General features: G+C 26.8%; 3 protein-coding genes across 5 annotated transcripts in view; 1 reads left to right on the top strand and 2 right to left on the bottom strand.

The window, feature by feature from the left end:
• Nucleotides 1–6,137: 6,137 nt before the first annotated feature.
• On the bottom strand, nucleotides 6,138–9,902 carry LOC114131249 (uncharacterized). Of its 2 annotated transcripts, XM_050204454.1 has the most exons (5): nucleotides 9,516–9,902; nucleotides 8,626–9,262; nucleotides 8,269–8,559; nucleotides 8,046–8,113; nucleotides 6,138–6,812 (listed from the first exon to the last, which is right to left on the bottom strand). In XM_050204454.1, exons 1-3 carry the CDS (start codon nucleotides 9,797–9,799, stop codon nucleotides 8,476–8,478), a joined length of 1,005 nt encoding a protein of 334 aa, XP_050060411.1. In that variant the 5' UTR covers nucleotides 9,800–9,902; the 3' UTR covers nucleotides 6,138–6,812; nucleotides 8,046–8,113; nucleotides 8,269–8,475. The 2 variants fall into 2 exon arrangements, with proteins under 2 accessions (XP_050060411.1, XP_050060410.1); XM_050204453.1 differs by having other exon boundaries at nucleotides 6,138–8,113.
• Nucleotides 9,903–11,512: 1,610 nt separating this feature from the next.
• LOC114131254 (uncharacterized) lies at nucleotides 11,513–15,993 on the top strand. The gene is made up of 5 exons (XM_027996429.2): nucleotides 11,513–12,758; nucleotides 13,169–13,799; nucleotides 14,746–14,814; nucleotides 14,934–15,026; nucleotides 15,726–15,993. Exons 1-5 carry the CDS (start codon nucleotides 12,472–12,474, stop codon nucleotides 15,837–15,839), a joined length of 1,194 nt encoding a protein of 397 aa, XP_027852230.2. The 5' UTR covers nucleotides 11,513–12,471; the 3' UTR covers nucleotides 15,840–15,993.
• Nucleotides 15,994–20,648: 4,655 nt separating this feature from the next.
• The window catches only part of LOC114131259 (RNA-binding protein 24-like), a 40,605-nt gene continuing 34,284 nt past the window's right edge, over nucleotides 20,649–26,969 (bottom strand). The window contains exons 4-5 of one of the 2 annotated variants that reach the window (XM_050205043.1): nucleotides 25,423–25,670; nucleotides 20,649–24,574 (exon numbers count right to left, since the gene is read on the bottom strand). In XM_050205043.1, the coding sequence (XP_050061000.1) occupies nucleotides 24,408–24,574; nucleotides 25,423–25,670 (415 nt within the window). In that variant the 3' untranslated portion in view covers nucleotides 20,649–24,407. The remainder of the gene's footprint in view (nucleotides 24,575–25,422; nucleotides 25,671–26,969) is intronic. The other variant, XM_050205044.1, reaches the window with a different exon arrangement.

Here is a 26,969-nt window from a genome sequence, read left to right as displayed (position 1 = left end):
TATATTGATAGACGATAGTTTTTCTATAAGATTTTGAATGTTTATAAAATCATGAAAATGTGCAGTCGTGCAGATTGTCTTGAAAACGTTAAATTTGTATAGATAGTTTTTGAAAATGTAATACAATATAAGTTCATTAATAGAAGTTTTTACTAAAACTTGAAAATTTTAGAAGTATAATTGTATAAAAGTGTTTTTTTTTTTTTTTTTTTAAGACATTTTTTAAGTTAAAAATATTACTATTTTTTAGTATTCTAACACGTTAAAAATTATTCAAGTATAATAGTACGTTTGGAGACGAGTTATGATAAATCTATCAGTGTCGTGTCTGTTAATCTGTTACAGACGTTTATTCCGTTTTGACTCTCAGAAACAATATTCCAAGTGCTGATTAATATAATCATTTATTTTATTTTAAAGCTTTTTTTTTATCATTATTAGAATTATATAATTAATTAATTTACTATAAAAGAACTAGTAAAGTTTGTCCATAATATGATTAAAGCTGGTCAGTTAAGTAAAGCTCGTCAGCGTCCATATTATCTTAATTTGTGATAGTAGCTAAAAATTTCATCATAAGACTGTAGTTATCAATACAATACAATTCACAAACAAACATTCAATAATAATAATAATAGTAATAAACAACCATCATTATTTTAACATGACTGTTTACTGTTGACATGTACTGCACTACTGTTGTATGGAGTCACTATAGATAAATATATGCAATTAATCGATAGAACACATATTTACTTAAAAATTATTAATATGGAATTGTTTCACGTATCTCGTCACAAATGAATCAAGGTTAAATAATAATTTTTCTATCCTTATTATATTACATTGTTAACTTATATCTTAACACTATTCACAAAAAAAAAATATTGGAATATTAAAACATTATTATTACTTAGGTAGGTACCTATAGCAGCTACTATAATATGTAATAGGTACTCTCTTGTATTACATATTTCTATACGGTCAATTAATTATAATGTTGATTTTATAATATTAGTTCTTTTATTTTGTGACACTTTAAATTCATAATGCATAATTACACTTGAAATTATTTTATTATTATGTATCTATATGTAATATATATAATATATATACCCGATAGGTACTATATAATTATTATATGGGATTCAGTTGAAATCGTGGTTAGATTATGACACTGAAAAACCCCATTATTTAAGGCCTAAAATATTTTCTATTAATATTATTATAATTATATTTATAATCTTTATACCATACAATTTTAAAAAATACAAGTTAAAATTATTTTTTTACCATAATTTTTTAAATATTTGAAAGAATATAATTATAAAATAATAATTAATAAAAATAATTTGACATTTTGAACACTTCTTATGTAGTTATATTGTATACAGACTACAGAAATATTAGTATTTAATTTTATATATTTTAGTTTTTACTTGGAATATTTAATAAGTAAATTTATGAGATGTATTATGTTATACAATATAATATGTGAACCTTTATACATTGTTATTACGTTACTGTAGTTATAACTATTCAGTATTTATTTTAAAAATATTAAAATAAAGACATCTCCATACAAATAAAAACGGATCTTACAACATAACATTTATTAAAAGAGTAAGCAGTTGTGTTTTAATATATTATCGACTGAAAAGAGGTGAGAAAATTATTCAAACTGTGCTGCTTATAACACGTCATATTTTGAACTATTACTATGGAAATATTATAATTATATTTATTTGAGAAAGTGTATCGGTTTTTATAGGTGGTGAATTCGGTAAATAATATTTTAAGTAAATTTGAATTTGCATTAAATTTTCTAATATGATGAGAATATTACATTCTTTGTTTCTGGTCATCGAACATGCATTTGTTTTGAATTCTATATTGACATGGGGGATGATAATTAAATTTCATTTAGGTAAATGATATTATGATTAAATAAAAACTTATTTGAACCATTATTATGTTAACTTAATAATGTACAATAAAATTATGAATCATGAGTCATAACAGTTTCTTCTATTATGCTTCACGCATAATATTTTATGTAGTTTAGGTTTACTCGGGGAAACTATAATAAAAAACGTACTACGTGTGCAATACCAATTGTGACAATAGTCATGACATATTGATTTATGAGCTAAAGTTTCATGTGACAAGGTGGTGAGGAAACCAGCTACAATAGGTACATGTATTACAATAAACTATTAAATATTTATATACCAAATATATAAGTCATATATACCAGAAATTTAAGAACGTTATAAAATTAAACTATTCGTCAGATTTTAATAAGGAGCTTTTAAAAGTAGTAACAATTTTTATCCACTCATATTTATATATAATTTTAGGTGATTAAAATTCATTTTCTCGGATACATACATGGCTAATTTGTCGGGATTTACATAATACACTAAATTTAACAATTTGATCAAGTCGATTATAAAAATTCGAAATCAAAACATAACATAACATCTAAAAAATATGCACCAATAGCTTGCTTAACTGTTACTGTATCTCGTTAGACACTATTTTTCCAGTAATATATATAGTTGAAAGGTGGTATAAATAAATTGTTTGTCTATTGAGTTAATATTATAGGAAGCTTAGTCATTTAAGTAATTTTAAGTTTATTTTTTATAAGTGGTAAGAAAATATGCTCGATTAGTTGCCTACACAATACTCCTTCGTTGGCCATTATAGTTCAAATACCATTATAAAAATATTATTTAATGACGAGTTAAAATAATATACCAAGCTTTATTTGATTTGCTTTAATTATAATGTATAAAAGTTTTTGCGTAACTGATGTTTAGTTCTTAAAGGAAACAAAAATAATTTTAATTTTTAAAACTTCTTTTAGAAAGAGCTAATTTAGGGAGCTGACTGCCGGGATTTGAATTTTTATTATTTTCCTAGGCCTGTTATCTTGTTTAAGATTTGTTTTTACTATATGTATGTATACTTGATTACCTATTACTACAAAAAGAGCATATCTGTTGGTTGAAGTTGTTAACAAAAGTACCTGTAAATGTTGTCCAATAGGTCGAAGTTGGAGTTTGTTTAGGTGTTAATCAGTAACAAACCAGTATGTATTGTATAAAAAAACTTCAGTTTATTTGGGGATGGGGATATATAATAAAAAGAAGTGATTAGTTTTTTACATTTTATTAAATACTATGCATTTTTAAAAATAAATGGTTTTTAAAAAAATTAAAAGAATAAAATATAATTTTTAAGTGTATAAGTGTTTAAATATCAATCACTGTTTATGGAAATATTCTTTAAGTGACAATAGATAGTTCATCGATTGTAATTTTCGTAATGTCGGAAACGCTGTATTAATAAAGATGTTGATGCCAATTAGTAACTATTATTGTGATTAAACACAGAATTCGGAAATTATTCTGAGAAACTTTTTTCAAATTTCTATTCATACTATTAATTTGAGATAAAATGTTACTGGGTGAAATATGATTATACAAGAAAACACATTTTTTTTTTTTAATATTATTATACCTAATTAAGTATAAAACATTGAAAAAACTTGAAATATATTTTTGAAGCTTAGAAATTTAAAGCTTTTAAATTCATCGAGTTTGTAAAATTGTTTTGTTAACTGATTTTTAAAATCGTGTTAAAGTTATTAGATAATTCTAAAATAGTTAATAACCTAAATTCTAACCTCTATATCTATAACTTATATGTCTTGGTGTGAATTTTAGGGTATTGTAAATAAAGCAGGTAAATTGCATCACGAAAAAAGAATATAATAAAATGTATATAAATAATGCACGTAATATGAAGGGCATTTTTTAAATTCAACTTAGCCTATTCAAAAATACTAGTGAGATTCGGTGTCATTAAGTTTAAAGTGAAACTATTATAGGTATAAGTATATGTTATTTGATTTGTTATTTGACGGGATATTCCTAACGTTCTTAAATTGAATGCTTGAAATGGCAAGAATCTCATTGGTCCACTTCAAAACTATTGGATGCTCTTTCATTTGTATTGCTGTGGCTATCCCGGTAATTATTAACACTAATATCTGTAATAAATATAAAAACTGATAAAATAAAAGTTATAGTAGGTAACACAAAAAAATGTACACGGGCAAAGCCGGGTTATTCAAGATTTTTGAAAATAGAAACCTAGGTTAGGATTATGTATTAATTTAATCTACCGTATTATGTCATACTTAGTATAACTTTGATACTTTATTAGAGTTAAATCATACACTTACGTACAAACAGCACTAGGTCCGCGATCTACCGCAGGTAGATTGCCTACCTGTTAATATACTGCTGCAAATCAGAATTTTTATTCCGGGCAACAGAAAACTTAAAATAAATCTAGAACATCATCCATCGAATATTAAATAACGTATAGAACAAAGTCTGAGTCATATAGAATTGACATTTTTAACGGGCAACGAAGTGCAAAACGAAGTAAGCAATACGAAGTCTGCCGGGTCAGCTATAATTATTATTAATATAATATAAAAAAATCTCGGTTTTCACCTGAGGTGACTTTTGCGCGGGCAACGCCGGGTGGGACAGCTATATTATATAATTATCTTAGGTATTTGATTACTTATATCGTAGTTTGATGTATTTAGATTTTAAATAAATAAAAGACTAAAACGATACTTAAAATAATAAACTTATTAAATAATAGTCAGTATAATAAATTGTTTAATTAACTTTCTATACCATCACGTCTTCTAGTAGCTAGATATTATATTTTATTTTAGAATTCTTGAATTTTTAAAAACGAATTCCTATTATTTTAGATTTAACTTTTAGAAAATGATGTTGGAATTAAATATTATTACCCGATGCTCAATCATTTTAAAATAAGTATAAACACTAGATTGCTTTTTATATTTTATTTATTAGTGAAATTACATACTTAATTATCCACGTTTCTGATATTCTTGCTATAATTATTGTTTTCCAAAACGTAATCAAATAAAATTGCTTTAATGTTGTTAGATATGGTGAATTCAAGTATGAGTAAGTGAATATCAATAAGATAAACATTCGTATCACTTCAAGAAGTACATACAATATTGTGTTTGGGTCCCGAAATAATAGTCTAGTTTGTTCTTCTACTGTAAATGAAAAATTAATTAAACCTACAAACTTGATTGAGAACAATATTGGTCTTATGGTTATATGAAAATTAGTCGTCATTTTAATGTTATACTTTTTCTAGAACTAAGGTAAAAGTACCTTATTCGTTTACTTCTGCGATAGAAATTTAAATATTTATTTTTATTATTTGATTAACTTTAAACCAAACAAATACATAAAGTGTAGTTATTATTTATTTATTAAATTGTTAATGAAAATAATAAATATATATTATGTACCAAATATTTTGACATGTAAATATACTTATTAAATACATAATGCACTTTTATCCCTTGTATTGTGGTTTAATTTGATATAATAAAATAATTTTTATCGCAACATATTGACACGGGCGTCATTCGATTGCGTCCACAAGTCGGACAGGTAAATTATATTTTCTTACCTTTTCATGTTCCGATTTCGTCCTATGGTATAATAAATAATAAGCATGGCTAGGATTTGTATGCATAATAAAAAATGTAAAATATGCATTTTATTTACCAAAATATGCAAAAATATGAATTTTAATTTTTAAATATATACACAAAAATATAGTTACAGAAAAATATATTTATTTATTGAAATACATCAGTGATTAGCTGATTGTCATAAAATACGTATTATTGGGATTAAATATTAAATTATTTATTTATTTTTCGCGTGCATTAATTATTATTTTAGTAATAACATTTATGGTTCTTATTCAATAGTAGAAATATGTTTATTCTATGCTACAACCACATATTTTTTAAATTTTCGAATATAAATGTTCGACGAACATACATAGTATATTGTAAGTACCATAGGATTTTATTTATAAAAACAAAATTTATAATTGACCAAAAAACCAAGTTATAGATTTTGATTAGTTTAATAAACTATTATCGGCTTAAATACAATAAATACAATGATACTAAATATGCAAAAATATGCATTAAGCTCAATATATGCAAAAACATGCAAAATAAAAATAGTACCATTTTCATCACAATAATATAAAGGAGATATAATTTTATTTTTTAAGTTGTTTATTTGTTCATCAATACATTTTTGTTTTTTTGTATACTTAGCTCTTCGTTTTACACATATTCATTTATGGCTAAACGTTATTTTTAGATGTATATCTGTTTGACATTGATTTAAAATATTTAAAAATTGATGAATATTCGGATGTGATGTATAGAAAAAAGAGTTGAATTTTGAATGAAAGCTTTTACATGTATTGGCTTATACTTGCAAATATGCAAATATATCTGCACAACATAGGTGACAAATATATTACATTTATCAAGTTAATTTACGCTTACCTACTATACAATAGGATGCAATTGGAACACAGAAAAGGTAGGGAAAAAATCGTTTACCTGAATCCGGGAGGAAATTGACGAACTCCGATTGACACGACACCGACCCAAGTACATGGGACCCAAGTCGGATGTGCCTAATAAAATATATATAAATAATGTATATAATATGCAAGAAATTTTTTAATTTCAACATAGTTTTTTTCAAATATATTAGTTTGATTTGTTTTCATTAACTATAAAGTGAAACTAATGTATAAGTATATGTTATTTGATTTGTTAGTGGACAGGAGATTCCGAAGATGACTTCATCACGTTCTTAAAATTAAGGGTTGCAATGGCAAAAATCTCATTCATCCACCTCAAAACTATTTGAATGCTCTTTCATTTGTATTGATGTGGCTATCCCGGTAATTATTAATGCTTATATATCTGTAAACAAAAATAACAATAAAGAAATTTAAAACCTAAATTAAGTATACATTTTAGTGAATATATTTAATTCTTACGTATTCATAACGAAAGGTTAACAGCCACATGTATATGAGTGCCAAGAATTTTTTAACTGATCGCGTAATTAATTCTTACTTACCGACATTACAAGATTTATATATATATATATATATATATTTATATAGGTTATATGCCTTAGTGTGAATTTTGAAGTATTGTAAACGGAGCATTTCAAATGCGTCCTTGAAAAAAGAATATAATAGAGTATGACGTATGTATATATATTTCAAAAATGCAAGAGCGATTTGTTGCTATTATGAATAAATAGAAACTAATTTATAAGTATGTATTTAATTTCTTATTGGTCAGGAGAATCATTAGCTAGGTTATTTACATTTTTAACTTGTAGGGTTGCAATAGAATAAAGTTCTTTAACATATCTCAAAACTATTGGATGATTTTTCATTTGTATTAATGTGGTTATCTCGGTAATTAATAACGCTAATATCTGTAAACAAACAAAAAAATAAAAATAAACCAATTAATTAAAAATAAAATATAAAATAGAATTACTTAAGTTAAGTTTAAATTTTAAATGAATATATTCAATACTTAACGTATTCATATCGATAGCAGGTTTATAGATACTTGATCGACTAATATTTTTTAATCAAATACGTAATTAGTACTTACTCACCGGCATAACAAGATTTAAATTTACTTTGAACAATCCAAAAGCTGTTATTTCATCCGATTCGTAAACTGATAATAGATTCATAAAAATTTTAATTTAAGGGATAAAATGCTAATAATTAAAAAAATTGTAAAACCATATTATTTATTGTTTCATTTGTGATTTGTGTAAACTGATTTTGATTTACAAAACTACAAAAGCAAAGAAGAATGGTGTTAAAACATAAATTACTTGTCGTTAAGAGTATTTGTTGTACTCTGGAGTTTCTTAAATTCAACTCAGCCTATTCAAAAGTACTAGTGATATTCGGTGTCATTAAGTTTAAAGTGAAACTATTATATAAGTATATGTTATATTTTGATTTGTTAGTGGACAGGAGATTCCGAAGATGACTTTATCACGTCCTTAAAATTAAGAGTTGAAATGTCAAAAATCTCATTCATCCACCTCAAAACTATTGGATGCTCTTTCATTTGTATTGATGTGGATATCCCGGTAATTATTAATGCTAATATCTGTAAACAAAAATAAAAATAAAGCAATTAAAAACCTAAATTAAGTATACATTTTAGTGAATATATTTAATTCTTTACGTATTCATTACGAAAGGTTAACAGATACATGAGTGCCAAGCATTTTTTAACTGATCGCGTAATTAATTCTTACTCACCGACATTACAAGATTTAAATTTATTTTAAATAATCCAAAAGCTGTAATTTCATCCGATTCGTAAACTGATACTTGATTCATAAACATTTTGATCTAAACGATAAGTGCTAATAATTAAAAAATGGTAAAATCATATTATTTGTATATCGTTTCATTTGTGATTTGTGTAAATTGATTTAGATTAACAAAAGCAAAGAAGAATGGATTTTAAATATAAATTACTTGTCGTTTAATGTCAACTGGCAATTTTGAAATACGGTTTAATCTTGCATAATGTATAATCATTCTCCTCTGTAAAAATTTAATGTTTGTAAATCTAATATTTATGGAAATTATTTAAAATGTTTTTGTTATTACCTTGTCATTAATAAACGACGCTAACATTATGATAATCATCACACCGACGATAGATTGTCCGACTGCTATGTAAATGATAATTATTCTTAGTAAGTTATGAGTTAAATTATACTCCGGTTGAAAGTGACCGAAATTATACGTGAAATAAAAATTAATAAGTGTATTGATATAATTGGAAAGAAAAAATGTTACGAGCATCGGACCGCAACCCTCACTAAATATTTTCAACAATTCACTCAGTTCGGAGTGTAACAACCGTATGTCATCGATCAGAATCATTACTTCCGAGTGTGTCCATTGATCCGGAGCGGCGATCAGTCCGACTGGGAGACATTTCCACAGATCGTTTAACGTTTTGAATCTGATGTACAAGTTATAGAGGAAGTAAAATGTTAAAATAAATACTACAAAGTGTACTATGAAAGGCGGTCCTATAAACAAAATCGCGACCAAATTGATGTCTGGTGTACTCGGTGGAAATAAATATAGACACAATAATTTGTATGCGATTAAGTACATGATTAATAAAAAATAAAATATGTTCCAATATATTATGCTTATCGAACGTTGTTTGACCGATAGATGCGATAAGAGTGGTATGACTTTTTTGTCGAATTCAACAATTCCATTGATAAACCTGAAAAAAAGGAAACAACTACGTTATCAGGTGCTTATATTCATAATTCAATTTATTGAATATATACTATCAGGACTAAAATCATATTTAGTTTTAAAATGAATTCTACTGTATTAGATTTAACTTTAGGTGATCAAGTAAGAGTTATTTTTCATAATAAATTATCCGATGCTTAATCCTCTTAAATTTGTATAAATACTAAAAATAAGAACGCAGTAGGTATGTATATTTCAATCATCGGTTTAGTACATACTTAACTATCGACATTTCTGATATTCTTCCTTCAATGACAATTTTCCAAAACGTAATCAAATAAAATCGGCCTAATATTGTTTGAAATGATGAAGTCAAGTATAAGTGAGTAAGTATAAATAAGATCAATATTCGTGTCAATTCAAGAAGTGTATAAAATTTTGTGTTTGGATCCCAAATTAATAGTCTAGTTTGTTCCTGCATTGTAAAAGAAATATTAATTATACCTACAAACTTAATTGAGACCAATACTGGTCTTATGGCTACATCAAAATTAGTCGTCATTTCAATTTTATATTTTTTCTGGTACTGAAATAAAAGTACATTATTCCTTTTACTTTTGTTATAGAAAAATAATATTTATTTTTATTATTTGATAAACTTTAAACCAAACAAATATATACAATGTAGATATAATTTATTTATTAAATTGTTATTGAATACAAGAAACATATATATTATTTATAAACTGTTTTAAACATATATTTATATTAAATATTTTGAAATGTTAATATACTTTTTGAAAGCACAATGCACTTCTATCCCTCACATTATGGTTTAATCTGATTTAATAAAATATGAAAAATATTATAGTTATTTTTCACTGTACATATAAAATAAACCCGCAATAACTTGAATGACAGCATTTTGTATGTATGATATTATGCGTGTCTGTGTACAAATGATGAGCTGATAATCAATATACGACAGTAATCAGTCAAATAATTCAAAGTTTTTCACAAACTAAATATTATTTTTGTTCATAACAAATATATTTCATTATAATATTAGTAATTACATTATTACGTTTGACCACAGTATTATTTTTGAATTAAACGTTTAGTTACATATATTTAATAAAAATAGTTTTGGTTATTGTAATTATTGTGAATTAAATTTTTTTACGAGTATTTTGAGAACTTGAAGATTTCTGTACATAACTGCTATTCAGATTATTGGTATTAACGTAAATGGAACTTTGCACATATTCCCTGAGTCTTATCTAGTGATGTATGTCGTCTTTCTAATATATTTTTTAAATTTATTGTAGTAGAATCTTAATTTCTAAACTCATTGATATCATAACATATTATATAATATACTGTGTTAACAAATGAGTTGTTACCGATATCGTTTACATCAATTATAAAATCAAGTAGCTAATTAATAGTTGATTGTCTTAAATTTATTGAACCATTCATCATCTGGTCAATAATCTTTCTGTAAGATCTTAGTTCTTAATTTTTCGACATTGTAAATATATTTGAGAACAATCAGGTGTTCATACTGGGGAGTGCTGTGACTAAACATTAACTAAAAAAACACATAGACCGCCAATTAACAAATGATAATTCGTTTAATGGTTTCGTTCTCTTAAGAAGCTTATTAAACTTTGAAAAATATGAATTATTTTCAGTAACCTAGCTTTGTCGGTATATTTGTATTAGTGTTGAAGTGATTCGTAATAATTTGCACACGTTTTTATAATAACAGACACTACATTTGAAGGAAACTATAAATTATTATTTTGTAGGTACATAATTTTAACTATGTCATTCGGACGACGGTTTTACCTAAGTATAGATGCAGGCCGTCTGCGATGGCGACGGTCGCTGCTCGGCTGTTGGTCAAACCTGTTGTTGTTTGTCGGTCGTAGTCTCGCAGACGTCGAAAGAGACACTATAGAATCGTTAAACGATAACGACCGCATCATACTCTATCACAAGTCCACAGGAGGCGGTGACGGGTTATCTGTCAATTCTGCCATCTAAAGCAAATGGTATGATTAGTTTTCACAAACGGAACGACTATTCACTAGCACACTTCATAACCGAGGCATGTAGCTTGAGAACCCTCCGTTAAGAACCCTCCGGTTTTCGATTGTTTACCCAACTCGATCGGACCTAATCAGTTTTTGGTGAACCTTACTTAAAATTATTACTCCTCCGCAATTGACAGCGGATGCACTTAACAGTACAGCTAATTTCCTACTGACAGATGAGTTAACGCCGGGGATTTTGTAAGCATACGGGTTTTTTGAACCTTCATGTCCAAACATAATAACACAGTAAATCTCACTTTACACGACAGCGTCATCACCAGGTGGTATCGGTGAATTTTCGAATTTCACTACATCTATTCACTACAGAAAATTCGGGTATAGTTTTGCTTACATCTGGGTATTCTTCGGCTAGCTAAACCTGTCAATTTCCGCGGTATTAATACATAGGTCTTCCGAACTAACATTATTTTGGTTGGTAGTCGCGCCTGGTGTCATAGTTATCTAGGCTTGCTACAGAAAACAATACGTATATAAACATTTATTTATTATTAGTTTTTGCATCAAAAATCATCGAAATAAAAATATAGCTAGTTTTCACAGAACCTTAAGACCTTTTTTATTTCATTTAAAATACACGTGTATAATTGTAATTTTGCATACTATAATTTCATTAATAAATCATCATTGGCTATTGTTAATATTCAACATAAGTAGGTAACGTGTGTCAAAATACAAATATGAGTTCTGTCATTTGCTTAACTTTATACCTTGCTTATAAAAATTTTATCAGAGTTAGCTTTTAATCTACAAAAATATATATTTTATTCACACATCACTACAGTTGGTTGACTTTCTTACTTCATAATACATTTATAATTTCTAAAAATAACGTTCGAGGAAAGTTTACTTTTGGAATGTTGTGATATATATTGACAGGAAAGCCTATAATATACTATTATCTACACTACTAACATAAAAATACAGTTGTAGAATTTGAAAATTATATTTATATACTAACATGGGCATATTCTATTAGAAATGTATATATTATTTCGAAATATATGTGTACAGTGTACACTTAGAGTTATAATGTATGAATAAATAACGATCAACATTTTTTGCGAATACAATAATTTATAGTAATACTTCAGTTTTGGAATCAAACATTATCGAAATGACGACAGTTTTTCACATTAATTTAAGATCTATTTTAGTTTTAACCAAGTGTATGGGTTTAATGGACAATTCATATTTTTTGGAACCAACTGGATTATTAGTTCGGAAAATAAATTCAAGGTTCAATATATTTTTAGAAATATCACGGATGTTTTTGTTGTTGGTATGCACTTACGTATACTTTCATCAACTTGATCCAGAATTTCATATATTTCAATACATAAGTGTAATTAAATTTTGGAATATTATTATCGCAGCTAGAGTATCAACACTATGGACAATCAAGTAACTATATATTAATATGTTTTATACAATAATTAATTTACGAGTTTAAATTTATTTGTTTGTTTTAAATTTAATTATTTGTGATATATTTAAAAAAAAGCCCATTATTTGTTATCTTAGTAGGTATTTACAAATCTTTAAGATAAAAGTTAAGTTAATAATAATACTTAATGTAATACCAAAAAACCTTATAATTTAAATAATGGGTTCGTATTTTTATATGTATCATTAATATATGTAATTTAATTATTAATATATAAGCTTTTTGTGTTCAGATTATTATACAGTAATTGTATAGAATTTATGTTAGGACTTGGCAAGTTGAAAAATATTATTTAATATTATTCAACTGATTTAAAAATGTTTTATTTGCATCCAATTTTGTTTTAACTTTAACAATTTACTTTCAGATATATTAATGGCATCATCGAATTCGATCGAAAACTTATACCATTTTTAACCAATTTTTCAATCCCAATGCATTCATTAAAAAAAAAAGATTGGGACAAGATTTATATTTCTTTATTTTCATACTTGATTGTATTTAAAATCTTACAAGGATATTGCTTTCCCATAAAGTCGATAAACATCAATACATTGATAATCAGTTTATTCACTCCGCCGTATGTTATGGACTACATAGTTACAATATCTTCGTGTTTCTTTCTCCAAAACCTCTACGTCAGATTTCAGTCATTAAATGATTTGTGGAAGTGTCTTCCGCCTAAATTAGTCGCTGTACCCGGCCAATGGACAAACATCGAAATAGTGGTTTTGATGGAAAACACGCGGCTGATGCACACCGAACTCTGCGAATTGCTAAACTATTTTACTCGAGGTTACGGCCCATTGCTGCTCGGGTTCTACACATTCAGCTTTATCACTATGCTTATTGGTATTTATTTTATTGTTAACGATGGTCCATTAACCGCTGTAGGTTCAATCGAAAAGCACCGAGCATTAATTCCACTTTTAGTTCATCTACAATTGTTCGCGTTTATGGTATCTATTATCATTTTTGTTTCATCTGTAAACGATAAGGTACGTAAAAAACCATAATTTTAATACCTACACAAGTCAAGATACGGGATAATCAAACACGTCCATATATTTTTTATGTATTTATTCATATTCTGAATTTTAGAATTTTTATTTTTAAAGATCATATATTTTTCAATAGATAAATTATATAGGTTACACACATTATGTGTTATAGAAAAAAATCATAAAGATATTAGCTAAAATTTTTTAAATAATTTAATGAGAATTTTGTACTCATAAATCATTATAATATCAGTCATTTATTTGTATTGTAAATTGATTAGCTCATGGTTTTTTCCGAATTTATTCTACAGTGACTATATTAATCAAAATTTAGATGAGTAGTTTTTGAGTAAAATAGAAATAAATAGGTACATAATAATAGGTTAAGATTATGTGGTGGCTATAAGACGCAAATTATACATTTTAGCATCATATATTAAATCATAAACATTTTAAGATTTGTGGTTAACACGTGCATTAAAAATTAATCTATTTTCTATTTTATTTAAAACCATATTAAGTAATATAATTTATAATTCATAGTATATTAACTTAAATAACAAAAAATTGCTCTTTCAAATTTAAAGTTTAAAGTATTAAAGTTTTCAACAAAATTAAACATTTTTCAGAAAAAACAGACGGTGCTAATTTGCATATAGTTTTATAATGAAGTTGTATCGACTCAGGCAATTCTTAAATGATAATAAAATCTAAGTATTTAAAAAAACGATATTCAAAGACATATTTTGGAAATTGCAAAAAGAATTTGAATACATTCATATAGGCAGTTAAAAAATTATACATACTTATAGGTCGAAATAAATTAACTCTAAAACTTCTTGTATTAATTATTATTCAAAATTTGAGATAAACATTTTATTTTAAAAAATCAATACAATGAGTAATTAAATTAAAAAAAAGTATTTTCATTTTATTTTTACAGCGAATGAAGATGATATCATATCTACGATTATACCAAATATCAAATTTACAACCGGACATAAAGCAACAAGTAAAATTAATTTATATAAATAGTTTGTGTGTGCTCAACTATGGAAAATGATTATTTAAATTAGAAACGGCAGATTTGTATGTAGGTATTTGTTGTTATTAATATATTTAATCATTTAGATTAAAATGTTTATGGAACAAATATCAGCCAATGAATTGGACCGAATTACGGCGTTTGGTTTTTTTGATATCGATTTAAATCTTGTTACATCAGTAAGTACTAGTATAGTCTTTGTTAGTTAATCATATTAAAATAGTACGTTTCTTTTTGTATTTGATGATTTATATCGTTGTGTAGGTATAGTACACCAAAAAAACCTTCAAGTGTAAATTTAAATTACTCGTAAAACGATGTGTTTATATATCAGTATATTTTTGATAATCTATTTTGTATCTATACTACATTTTCGGGGGGAGGGAGGTGCTATTTAGGGTATATACTTAATTTTTAAGAGGATGTCAGCACACTATTTGTTTTCTCTCTCTGGCCCACACGCAATATAGACAAAACGCATTTACGCAGAATCATTTTTTCAATGATTTTAAGTAATTTTAGATTAAAAACACCCATTATAAAAAAAGGTAGATAACAATATTTTTGAGGGAATGACATATCGATTTGTCAAAATGTGGTTTAAAAACAATTTAAACATCCTTTAAATCCACAACATTATTTTGTTTATTTTGAAAGTCAAATACAAAGTCAAATAACAATAAAATATAAAAACGATATATCATTCCTTCAAAAATATTATTATCTATCTTTTTTGTAATGGGCGATTTTACTCTAAGATTACTTGAAAACAGAAAAAATGATTCTGCGTAAATGCGTTTTGTCTATGTTGCGCGTGGCTCAGAGAGAGAAAACAAATAGTGCGCTGACATCCTCTTAATTAAAACATTTGTTTGCAGATACTTGTCCTATTGATAACTGGAATATCGACAATGATTCAAATGAAAGATCACCCAATAATATTACAATTGAACTATGAAACTAAATCGTTCTTGGTAAAAGTATTTGAATAACGTCATCATTTACATCATTTATAAATGGTCGAATATAAGTTTTCAAAGGAGACACAGTACCTACTTAATTATTACTAATACGCGTGTAAGTTCTTACACAAAAAATACATGCATTTGTAAGTTTTTATGAAAAAATTAAAATATTTAGTATTTACCTAAGTATTATTTCTTTTATTCGAAAATATATTTACGAAAATGACGACATTCTTATTAAAAAAAATCTTTCCACTTTATTTAACAATAATAACTTAAATTTATAATTAGAATGATTAAAATTTGTTTATTTTTGTGTATAATAAAAGCGTTATTTGTCCAATTTTTAACAATCAACGATTACTGAATTCAATAAAATGGATAGTCTTTATAATTTTCTAGTACAGGGATGTAAAGGTACTATGAAAATAATCAAGAAAGTACAAAAAATTATGCATTTAATTTAATTTATGTTCAATTACTTAGTTATATGGAGTGAGTATTAAGTATATGATATACGTACGATGGATTTTTATTCTGTAGAATGTAGGAACATACGTAACCGTTTATCTGATATGTATGAGAATTTACCAAATACAAGTAAAATTATTTATCCTATCTCAAATTTTAACAATAATTAAAGGTATTATATTTGTTTATTAAAAAAATTATTTTGATTACATTTTTTTATACTTAATTGTTATTTATATCGGGTATTTAGTAAACATATAATTTATACAAGTGAATATAGTAATAATAATAATAATATTATAGTATTTTGTATAGTTTTATGCATAGTGCACACTTCAAAAATAATTCATTTAAAATTATCATAATTCTTGAATTCTTATAAAATTTCTAAAATTGATTTATAATATATTATTGTGTTTTATTATTTTTTTGAATATAGCTATAAATATTATTGAAATTAGTTACTATTATTTTCGTAGGTGTATTGTAAACCAGTTAACAAAATGTTTTATAAATTTAATCAATCTTCATTATAAGTTATATTTGTATGCCATAATAGCGACAAGTGTGGTGTACTATTTATAGTTTTTTTTCTAGAAAAATATAAAAAAAATAATCCAGGTGGATACAATGCTCGTAATTTCAACATGATTTCATTGTTTGTCATTTGTGTATTTTTTCGCCATCAAATGAAGAACATACATATTCAGTGTTGAGTGAAACAGAATGCAACGCCAGAATATGTTTTTTGCCTAGTTCAATAGCAATACGAGTTGAATTTCCAATTCGCAGCAACTTATGAACCGATAATCTGGGAATTGATTATGCATCAAGATTGAAAAATAATTAATTTCAATATCCAATATCCACTCCTCTTGTCCAGTGGATAATACAACGGTTCTGACGTATTTTTGCATTTTTTTTTTATTTATTCAAATATAACTATTATTTATTGATATGACGATCTAAGAAAAGAGAAAACAATTTCAAAAGTTTTCAAAATAAAGATATATACAGTAGGAAATCTAAACTGCGTGCAAGTCTGTCCTGGGCGGGTCTTGTTACAGAATAGTTGTGTTGAATACTGAATGATTTTTTGCTCGTATTTATAAGCTTGGCTTCGTCCTGTGCAACCGCAGAAGTCGCCACTGATTGTTTGTGATTGGTTTTTGCGTGTGGCCGAACGGCGGCGATAACGCTGGTTGCCCGCGGCATTGGTTGCAGCTGCTCTCGAAGCCACGGCCACAGCGCTCTGTCGTTGTAGGTCTATGCGTTTTCGCGTTGGCACCGTGACCATTGTGATGACTTGGTAGCGCCGTGATCGAACATCATCTGGTTCGGGATGTACAGAGATAACTGTTACAAGTGGCCAAGTCATTGGTGGGCGGTGTGGTGTGTTTACTTAACCATGTCCCCAATTGTCTTATTCGGTTTATTTAAAATAAAATGGTCCATCATAATCCGTATGGATTAAGGAAAAAGACGATCTAGTTGTACCCGTATTGATGCTGAGTCATAAGCGATTAAGGATATACAGCTCTGTGATGTGTACACCGAACACAGTTATATAATATATGGATTTTCGAATGATCAATCGCTCCGACATAATCCAATATCTTCTCTGAATTATAGCCTTAACTAATTTTGGACCAGCATGTAAAAAGCTCAAATAATAATATCGCCTAAAAACTATATCATACAAATACTTTTCTATCGAGTTAAAATTTTAGGAAGCTTATTCATTTAAGTCATTGTGTGTTTACTGTTTATTTTTTACGAGTGGTAAGAAACACATGCTCGAAAAGTTGTCTACACAGTACTCCTTCGTTGACTCAATCATAATTAGAAAAGTTAGAATTTTACATCAGGATTTATTTGATTTACTATATTAATAGTGTATGAAAGCTAAAATATTATTGAAATTACGATTATTTTCGTAAGTGTATTGTAAAGTAGTTATCAAAATGTATTATATATTTAATCAATCTTCGCTTTACCTTATATGTATATGTCAAAAGAGGATTTTCGTTCTGTTTTTTTTAACACCTAACCAAAATATTCAAACAATTATATCTGATTATTTTATAGAATTTATATATATTTTAGTTGATAATATGCACATGTGCCGAGCTATTTAATATTTCAATGGGGTTTAAATTACAACGTTTAAAAATTAACGATAATACGTATTTTTATGTTAGTTGATATTACGAGTCATCGTTGAGGTTGGTTTTAAGTTTAACAAGTGTAGTGTTTTTTGTGCTTACTCTTATCTTGTATCTTATTTATACGCCTATAATAGTAAGTGTAACACCAATATTTTATCGTCTAAAATTGTATCGTTCGGCGCCAATATGTAAATTGTATATAATTCTTACTATAATAAATTAGTACCTATAACTTATTACTTGGCTTAAAATATTGACAAATTATATAATTGTTAAAGATTGATGGAATTGTGAACGTTGTGAGATTAGGTTAAAAATAGTTTTAATAAATTAATGTTTTAAATAAATGTTGCAATTAATATATTTGTATATAGGTTAGATACAACCTAACCTCTACTAAGGATAACATTTGAAAACCATATCATACTAATATAATACTTGGGATAAAAAAAAATCCCCATAATATTACCTTAAACCTTTGTAATTCGTTTAGCAATAATATTAAGTTTCCAAATTTTAATTTATATAAAAAAAAAATTTCCAATAAAATAAAACTATCATAATTCAAAAAAAAAAAAAATTTAAATTTTATGTACATAAAAAACTGACTTATCTTTGATAATTAATTGTTATTTTATTTATTTATTATTTTTGTGTAGGTACTTTATTGTTAATATCTTATTTGTATTTGCTTTGAAAATTTTTTCAACAATGTACAGATTAATGACATGAAATAAGATAAACTCTTATCTTCACCACAAGCTTAGGCTTTTAGAAACAAATTTTTCTTAATAAAAATAACTATAATAAACCGTATTATGATTTTGATATTGTAATTTCATGTAAAATATAATAATAATAATAATAATAATAAAAAATTGATTTTAAACATTAAAAATAAAAATTATTCATTCGAATATAGACGATATTCAAATATATTTTGTTAATAATGATCAGAACTAGTGCAATTCAAAGATAATCATTTTTTTTTTGTTCAATTCGACAAAAATAAGTGTAATTTGACCTTTCTCACGTCTAAAATACTCATACAAGTGCTAGCCGTTGTGTCATGCGTAGTTAAATTTGATCAAAGGTCAGTTTTTAATTTACAGAAATATAATATATTTTATATTTATATCACTACAGTTAGTTGATATATTTACCAAATTGATTTACTCTTAAATGTTGAGTTTTACTTTTATATTTGTATTTTGTATATATTATATATAATATAATTTGTATTATATTTTAAAGCTCTTTATTAAAAATTAAAGATACTGTTATAAATGGATCAAATATATTGCGATTGTTCCGGCAAGAACACATTACTTAATTTTTTCAAAATTTACTGTTTTGCATAATTGAAAAATTATGTCAACAATTTCAAGCTTCTAAAATTACATGGCTGAAAAAGGGTCAAAATATTTTGAAAAACTATGTAATGTACAGTAAGTTTTAGTATTAATATTTGATAGAAATTCCATGTTGCTACAGTTGTTTATTTTTTAATTACAATTGGAAAATAAAATAAATTTGATTTTGCCTTTGACTGATTAAAATCTCACATTTCTTAAAATTGTTATTGGTTTTTCCTAATTATTTTGGAAAATACTGGAAAGACCCTCTACTTAACTAGATAAAATTTTGTTATCAGAAAACAGAAACTAACTTCAATATTGAAGAATTTTCGTAGGTACCAAAATAAATAAATTATAACACTCATCATCGTTAAATCAATAGGTATATTCACGCTCCACACTCGTTCAAATCGCTTAAAACGCGTGATTGCGTGAATTATATTATTTGATATTATTAAATGAGTGACGATTGTAAATTATGAATTCACATGTTACTTCATATAATGTTATTTACTAACAATCATCTGTTAAATAAACTTCAATTTATCAACTAATTTCTTAATAATAAATGTTTTACTTATTATTAATGCTATTAAAAATATTTTAAAAATAGGTACAAAATAATTTTTATTTGTTTTCCACTTTATTCTTAGGATAAAAAATAATTCTAAAGTTTGTACATGGCAGTGAAGGATTCAAGGATTTAATATTATTATATACTAATAATATAATATACATAATATACCTGTAATAGCAAACATGTATATGTTTTTATATCACATAATATATGTATATATTATTTATTAATAAGTTATATATGATAAAAAAATAGAACAAAATCAATTTTTAAACATGTATTTAATTTATTTATACAACTATGTCTTAAAATTAACCATTAATATTGACTAAATTCCATCGAATTTATATATATATATATATAATATATTATACTAATGTGATATAATTGATCACCACATTATAATGTATAAGCTTACGTGTCTAATCATTTTTTAAATAATTTTATAATATAATAATAATATCCTTATATCATACAACGTTAAATAGGTACATTAAATTTTAAAAATATGGTGCACCGGAATATTTCCCATATGACTAGCTTCACCGTTGGTTATGTAATATTAGGTTTTTGCCAACAATAACTAGGTACTACATTTTCTTTCTTTTTTTTTAAAAAAATTCTTATTAATTTTAACATTAATAGTAACCGTGTGAAATTATATTATATTTAATTAAATTTTCATTAAAAAAATTAACTTCGATATGTTTATACATCGTAGTTCTGTTTTAAAAATCGTTAAGTACACAAAACACGTCATATTTTATTCATCCAGTTAGTATTATATTATGTACAATATTATAGTCGAAAAATAATATGAAATCTGTCAGATTACCGAGTATAATTATTATTGTTTATATTATTATTATCGTTATCGTAGTTAACACAACGATATAACAATAAAATTTCATGTACACATAATAATATGAACGTCAATGTTATCGATTTTTTTTTTTTTTACTTAATTTTTTTATATATCAAAATATACATCTATTATTCTTATTTTTTTATTTTTTATTTACTTTAATGTAATTTACAAGGCACACCAGATTGAACATATATAATAAATTAATTTTTACTTTGTACATTTAAATTTGTTTTTTATCATGGAAGTATATTATGTTAATATAATGTTATTATATGGTACAGGTAATTTATAGTGTTGATTGGACCGGAGTGGAGGTGGCGGGGCTCAAACACCCGTTTTTTGAAATCGATTAAGTGCCTAATTTTCAATAATATACATTATTATCGCTTACGGCTTACGCGAGGGGAAATCTCACACTTATAATATTAACTATTATTTATTGACATAATATTATGGACAATCGTGCCCACGGTTTACACAAGTATAGGTAAACCACGGTAAAAAAATGTTAATTTTGTTCTACGATAAAACAAATTCGATTTATTTACCCCGCTTTTAGAAAAATACTATACAATACTACTACATTTAAAAATGGAATTATAATTTTAATCTGGTCGACATCGCTCTACGTAGACGCTACAAAAAACACTCATTATAATATTTAACTGGCTCTAAGTGTAAAAAAACAATCATCAGTCTTTTTTTACATATATATAAAAATTAGAGTTTTATCCATCGTAAGTGTGTGTTACATAGAGTAAAAAACGAACTAAAAGCTTGATTGTTTTATATATATTTATGTATAGATAATATCATATAATATACGGGAAGAAAATAAGAAATATTATACAATATGATGAGAAGGTGACACCAGTTTAAAATATTATTACTATCTATAAATGCTCAAAATAGAAAACAAAATTCCTGTAATTTCTTTTTTAAACGTAAGCTCGTATATTAATTATAAAAAAAAATCACTGATGAGTTTTAACGGAGCTACCCGGAAAGGAGTGTTTCTGTTTGTATAATACATAATCTGGAAAATTGTTGCCTCTGGCTATTTCATTATATAAATCGAGAAAAATGTTCGTAAATAATTATTGTTTTTATAAAAATTGATTACTTTACCTTGTGCTTGGTTAATAGATTTGACGTTAAATATCACCTTAGAAATATTAAACATGTATAAAATAAACCTATTTATAATAATATATTTAATATGTACTTTATGACGTATAATATACGTTTATCCGCATTATTATACAAATGTATAGATGCGTTACAATAATATTAAGTTAACTAATAATTATAAACATATATAATAATATTTTCTCTTAAAATTAAAATTGATTAATAATCTTATTGTACACATGACTAGAGATGCGTGGCTGTTATTAAAATTATGATATAAATTCTTTATAATAATATAATATACTAACCTAAAATGTAAAACAAAAAATAAAATTACATTATAGACTAGGCATATATAATATATAATATAATATATTATATTCGTTATTGATAATTCTTTAAATAAATATATTTACGATAGTAATTATACGGATAAAAATAAAAACATATTAATTATAATATAATATTATTATAGTACGCGTGATCGTAATTTATATGTTAAAAAAGTTATTTAGTTGTTTCAATTTTTTTTTTTTTATTTATATAATAAAACAATAACCACTTAATATATTAAGAATTGGATGGCTATTTTAATATATATTATATATATTATTTTTAATTAATTATGATATATTTTATCGTATAATATAAGTTATATAATTTCGATACATCAATCTTTTCCACGTATAATATGTTATATCTACCAATCAATAGGTTTTTGACTAATTTAAATAATTTAATCCATGGGTTTTTTGCACATAATATTATAATTATTTGCACTTTTGCTTTGGGATAGTTGCTAGTTAATTTATCAAATATATCACATTTAAACTGCCCAATATTTTCAATGTTTGGCACAAAATGTATATTACTGAACCCATTTATAATCATTAAAATATAATATCTAGATAATATACGTCTTTAATGTTTCGACTTTTAATTGCCCCGAAAATAATTGTCTAGGATTAACGTGATGGATAACTACTACGATTTCCGATCGCTATAAAATAAATTAAAATCTAAAGTATTAAACAAACAATAATTTGTAGATACAAATTGAATAAATAATCGAAAAAAAATATATAATAAAATTGAATAAAATAAAATTGAACTAAACAAAATAATAATACATAATTTATGCGCTCGAGATGCGATTGCACGGTCGTAACCTGTATATAATAAAGGCTCGTATAATATTCGTATAGGTAAATCAGGTAATGTTACAATACTTCGCGTCGGTCGCGGTAATAAATTGGTAACGGTATGTCGGTATCGATGTATAAAAAATGTAACTTCAAATAGCCGCGTTTGCAGATTTCGTTTTTTTTTTCCGAAGGGCGAAAATCGACTGAGCGAAAAACACAAACATCATAGTACATTAATACGCGAGTGGAATTCATGTAGACATCACTTTTATCTACGCGGTATATTTATAATTCAGTAATATAATAAGTGATAGACTGCACCATCGTCCACAAACAAAACATGGACAAAAATCCCAAATGCGCGCGTTTGAGTCAATTTTTAATGCACAATATTATACCGCGGTCGTATTCGCGATGACGGCCACTACCTAAATACTACACGACAATTTATAATATTATTACAATTATTATCTATTTATAATATATTATACTTAAAGTCTAAGGTATTCATTATTATTATTATTATTATTTGATAATAATAATAATGATTATACAATTATTTTGGTAAGCTGCAGCTGTAGACATTTTCGTTTTTGACGACGATGTAATTTTTTTTTTCATTTTTTTTTTTTCTATGTATATATATATATAAATAATATGATATATTATTTTACAATTAATATTAGTATTATGTTTTATGTTATCAATAATAATAATAATCGAACGTATTCCTAAGGTTTATTTAATTAAAATTTTTTTTTTTTTTTAATGTTTTTGTTTGCCTGTCGACATTGACGACGACACACTACCGATGTCCCTGACTTTGAAAAATTCGTAATCTAGGACGGAGGGCACGGGCTGCTTTGAATTGACAATGCTACTGTAATCGAGCTTCTTGCAGCGACGCCGCTTGTTGTGCGGCAGCTGCTGTGTACGGAGACAGGCCGGTGAACGCGCTGGCCGAGCTCGCGGCTGTCGGCAGACCGGCAGTACTGCTGGGCAGTGCCGCGTAGGAATACGGCGTGGCGTAGTTGGCGACTCCTGCTAGAAACAAACAAAAAAAAATTTTAAAAATGAAATAACGTCATTAGACCGACGTTAATCGGTAATATTATAATGTTATATTATGTTGTTTTGTTGCGATTAGGTACATTATGCACGACGGAAAACACGCACGACACGCGACATTATAATAATAATGTAGGTACCTATCAACGTGCTAAAAATACACTGTCTTGATCGTTTTTTGATCGGAGTGCGTATATGACGTGTAGGGTAATATACAGCACTGTAAATGTCAAATATTACGTAGTGATGGGGCCGAGGGACCGAGAAAAACGTTATTTATCGAACGATCGGTTTTGTTCGCGTGATACGCTTACAACGATTATAAAATGATTTGACCAAAAGTCACTTTTTTTTCCCCCGATTGATATAGTTTTCTAAACTCGTATTATACGCTTGTATTCGCAACACAAACAACCAAAACCATGCTTTACGGAAATCTCTATAATTATTTTATCCCAGATCGTTACCCGTACAAAGGAATGTAAAACAACTATATAATTTAGTCACAGTTGCTTAAAAAGTATAAACCGTACACCACGGTCAAAACTACTTTTCCTACGCTCCGACGACACGTAAAATCGTAATTTTTCAGAAATTAAAAAATTTTCCTCTACGAAAGTCGCTGTCTGCAGGATCACAACCGGTCACCCGAAGTTATCAACTGGTTTTGTAGAATTCACACTTGCACGGCAGTTTTGCTCCGTTATATGTATACTTTACCAAAAATGTACACGGTGATCATATGTGGAATGTTAGGTTTTTGGATTTCGGATTTTTTACATCGCGGAGAGTGTGATTCCCTATAATGCGAATGATATAATTACCTGCTGCTGCTGATGTGTACGGGTCGAACGATGCAGCCGCTGCGGCTGCGGCGGCGTACTGCGACGGATAGGACGACAGAGCCGCTGCTGCTGCTGCGGCAGCGGCGGCGTTTTGGTACTCGTAGAACTGCGACGTGGCCGCGGCCATCGCTGCGGCATGCGTCGGGGCGAGCGGCATGACGCCGCCGCCGCCTAAGTACGCCGCGCTGGCCGCTTGACCGGCTTGGTACAGGTAGCTGGGCTGCACCCTGAAACAATTTCGAAATCGATTAAAAAACGTTGAAATCGACAATAAGTCTATATCGGACTACACTGTATATATATATAATATGTATCAGACCGCTCTACGCGCGCAAAAAGTACTACTCAAACGTTATGATTTTTTTTTTTTTTTTTGAATACAGTCGTTTATTTAAATTAATATCGTCGTGTATTTTATAATTTATTTTTACGCAAAAACGATTTAATGCCTACATGTATGTGTGTGTGTGTGTGTGTTTGTAATTTAATGCATCAAAAGTGTAGTGTAATATATTTTAAGTTATTACGCGCTTGAAACGTTTTAGGGAAAATTGGCATGTACTAAGCAACGCTCGATTCCCCTGTGTGTGTTTCCGTCAATTATATTATGAGAGTACTTTTGGGCAACGGTGTAATGTCACTATAACGCGCGACACACTCACAGTTCTCCGATAACCTAACTTTTTGGTTGTAATATTAATCGTGTACTCTTATAATATTATTACCTATACTATAGATTAACTCTTAAGAACCCATATCGTATACTGGTAGAGCCCCCCCCCCCCAAACGGCAATATTCGTGTTTTAACTCAAAACGTTGAAACGGGATATTTATTAGAGTATTTGGTGTGTCTAATCGAATACGTCCTAGTGATATTTAGTTCTAAGCATTATGAAATTAAAAATAACTTCCACGAGAGTCATAAAAACTCCAAAGCATCGCTATAATGCAATGAAAAATAAAAATAAAATCGCATTATTTAAAAATAAAAAAAGTACAGTGTGTTTCAAGTACTTGCGCACGTCCAAATGTAATAAAAAAAAATAATGTACTATAGCACTATGTAATATAGATATAGTTTACGACAAACATGTTTTTCTATACGTTATTGCAATTGATTTTTTTTTTTTTTTTTGAATATAAGAAACCAATCAGAAAAGAGTAAGTTTAAACTATTAAACAGATTTCACACAAAAACCTTCTAAAATCCTCATTTGTTCGTTAAGTAAAAAACCAAATTTATGTACTATATACAAAGAGGAAAACTTATTTGACGGCAAAATATATTATATATATCGATATCACTATTTCGTGAAAAGTTGTGTGATCGTTATAAAATTCGTCTATGTTTATCAAACTTGAATAACTTTTTTCCCGTAAAAGTGATATTGAAAAAACAAAATTGACATGAATCAGTTAAATGAAAGTTTCGGTTTTTTTGTTGTAAACATTTGGTCACCCCTTCTCGGTCTTTTCGACGTAAAACTGTTTTTTAAGTATAATTTTGTAATTAACCCAGAATGGC

This window comes from Aphis gossypii, chromosome 3 (assembly GCF_020184175.1).
Source record: "Aphis gossypii isolate Hap1 chromosome 3, ASM2018417v2, whole genome shotgun sequence".
Taxonomy (NCBI): domain Eukaryota; kingdom Metazoa; phylum Arthropoda; class Insecta; order Hemiptera; family Aphididae; genus Aphis; species Aphis gossypii.
The sequence above is the reverse complement of the archived record's forward strand: the minus strand, read 5'-3'. Positions and strand labels throughout refer to the sequence as shown.

Excerpts from the sequence above, each read along its gene's own strand:
- LOC114131249 (XM_050204453.1), bottom strand. The coding sequence starts at position 9,799 with ATGACGACTAATTTTGATGTAGCCATAAGACCAGTATTGGTCTCAATT. Across the intron at positions 9,263-9,515 it reads TCAGAAATGTCGATAGTTAA|GTTTATCAATGGAATTGTTG; the intron begins GTATGTACTAAA and ends CCTTTTTTTCAG. Across the intron at positions 8,560-8,625 it reads CGTCGTTTATTAATGACAAG|AGGAGAATGATTATACATTA; the intron begins GTAATAACAAAA and ends AAATTTTTACAG.
- LOC114131254 (XM_027996429.2), top strand. The coding sequence starts at position 12,472 with ATGACGACAGTTTTTCACATTAATTTAAGATCTATTTTAGTTTTAACC. Across the intron at positions 13,800-14,745 it reads TTTCATCTGTAAACGATAAG|CGAATGAAGATGATATCATA; the intron begins GTACGTAAAAAA and ends TTATTTTTACAG. Across the intron at positions 14,815-14,933 it reads AACCGGACATAAAGCAACAA|ATTAAAATGTTTATGGAACA; the intron begins GTAAAATTAATT and ends TTAATCATTTAG.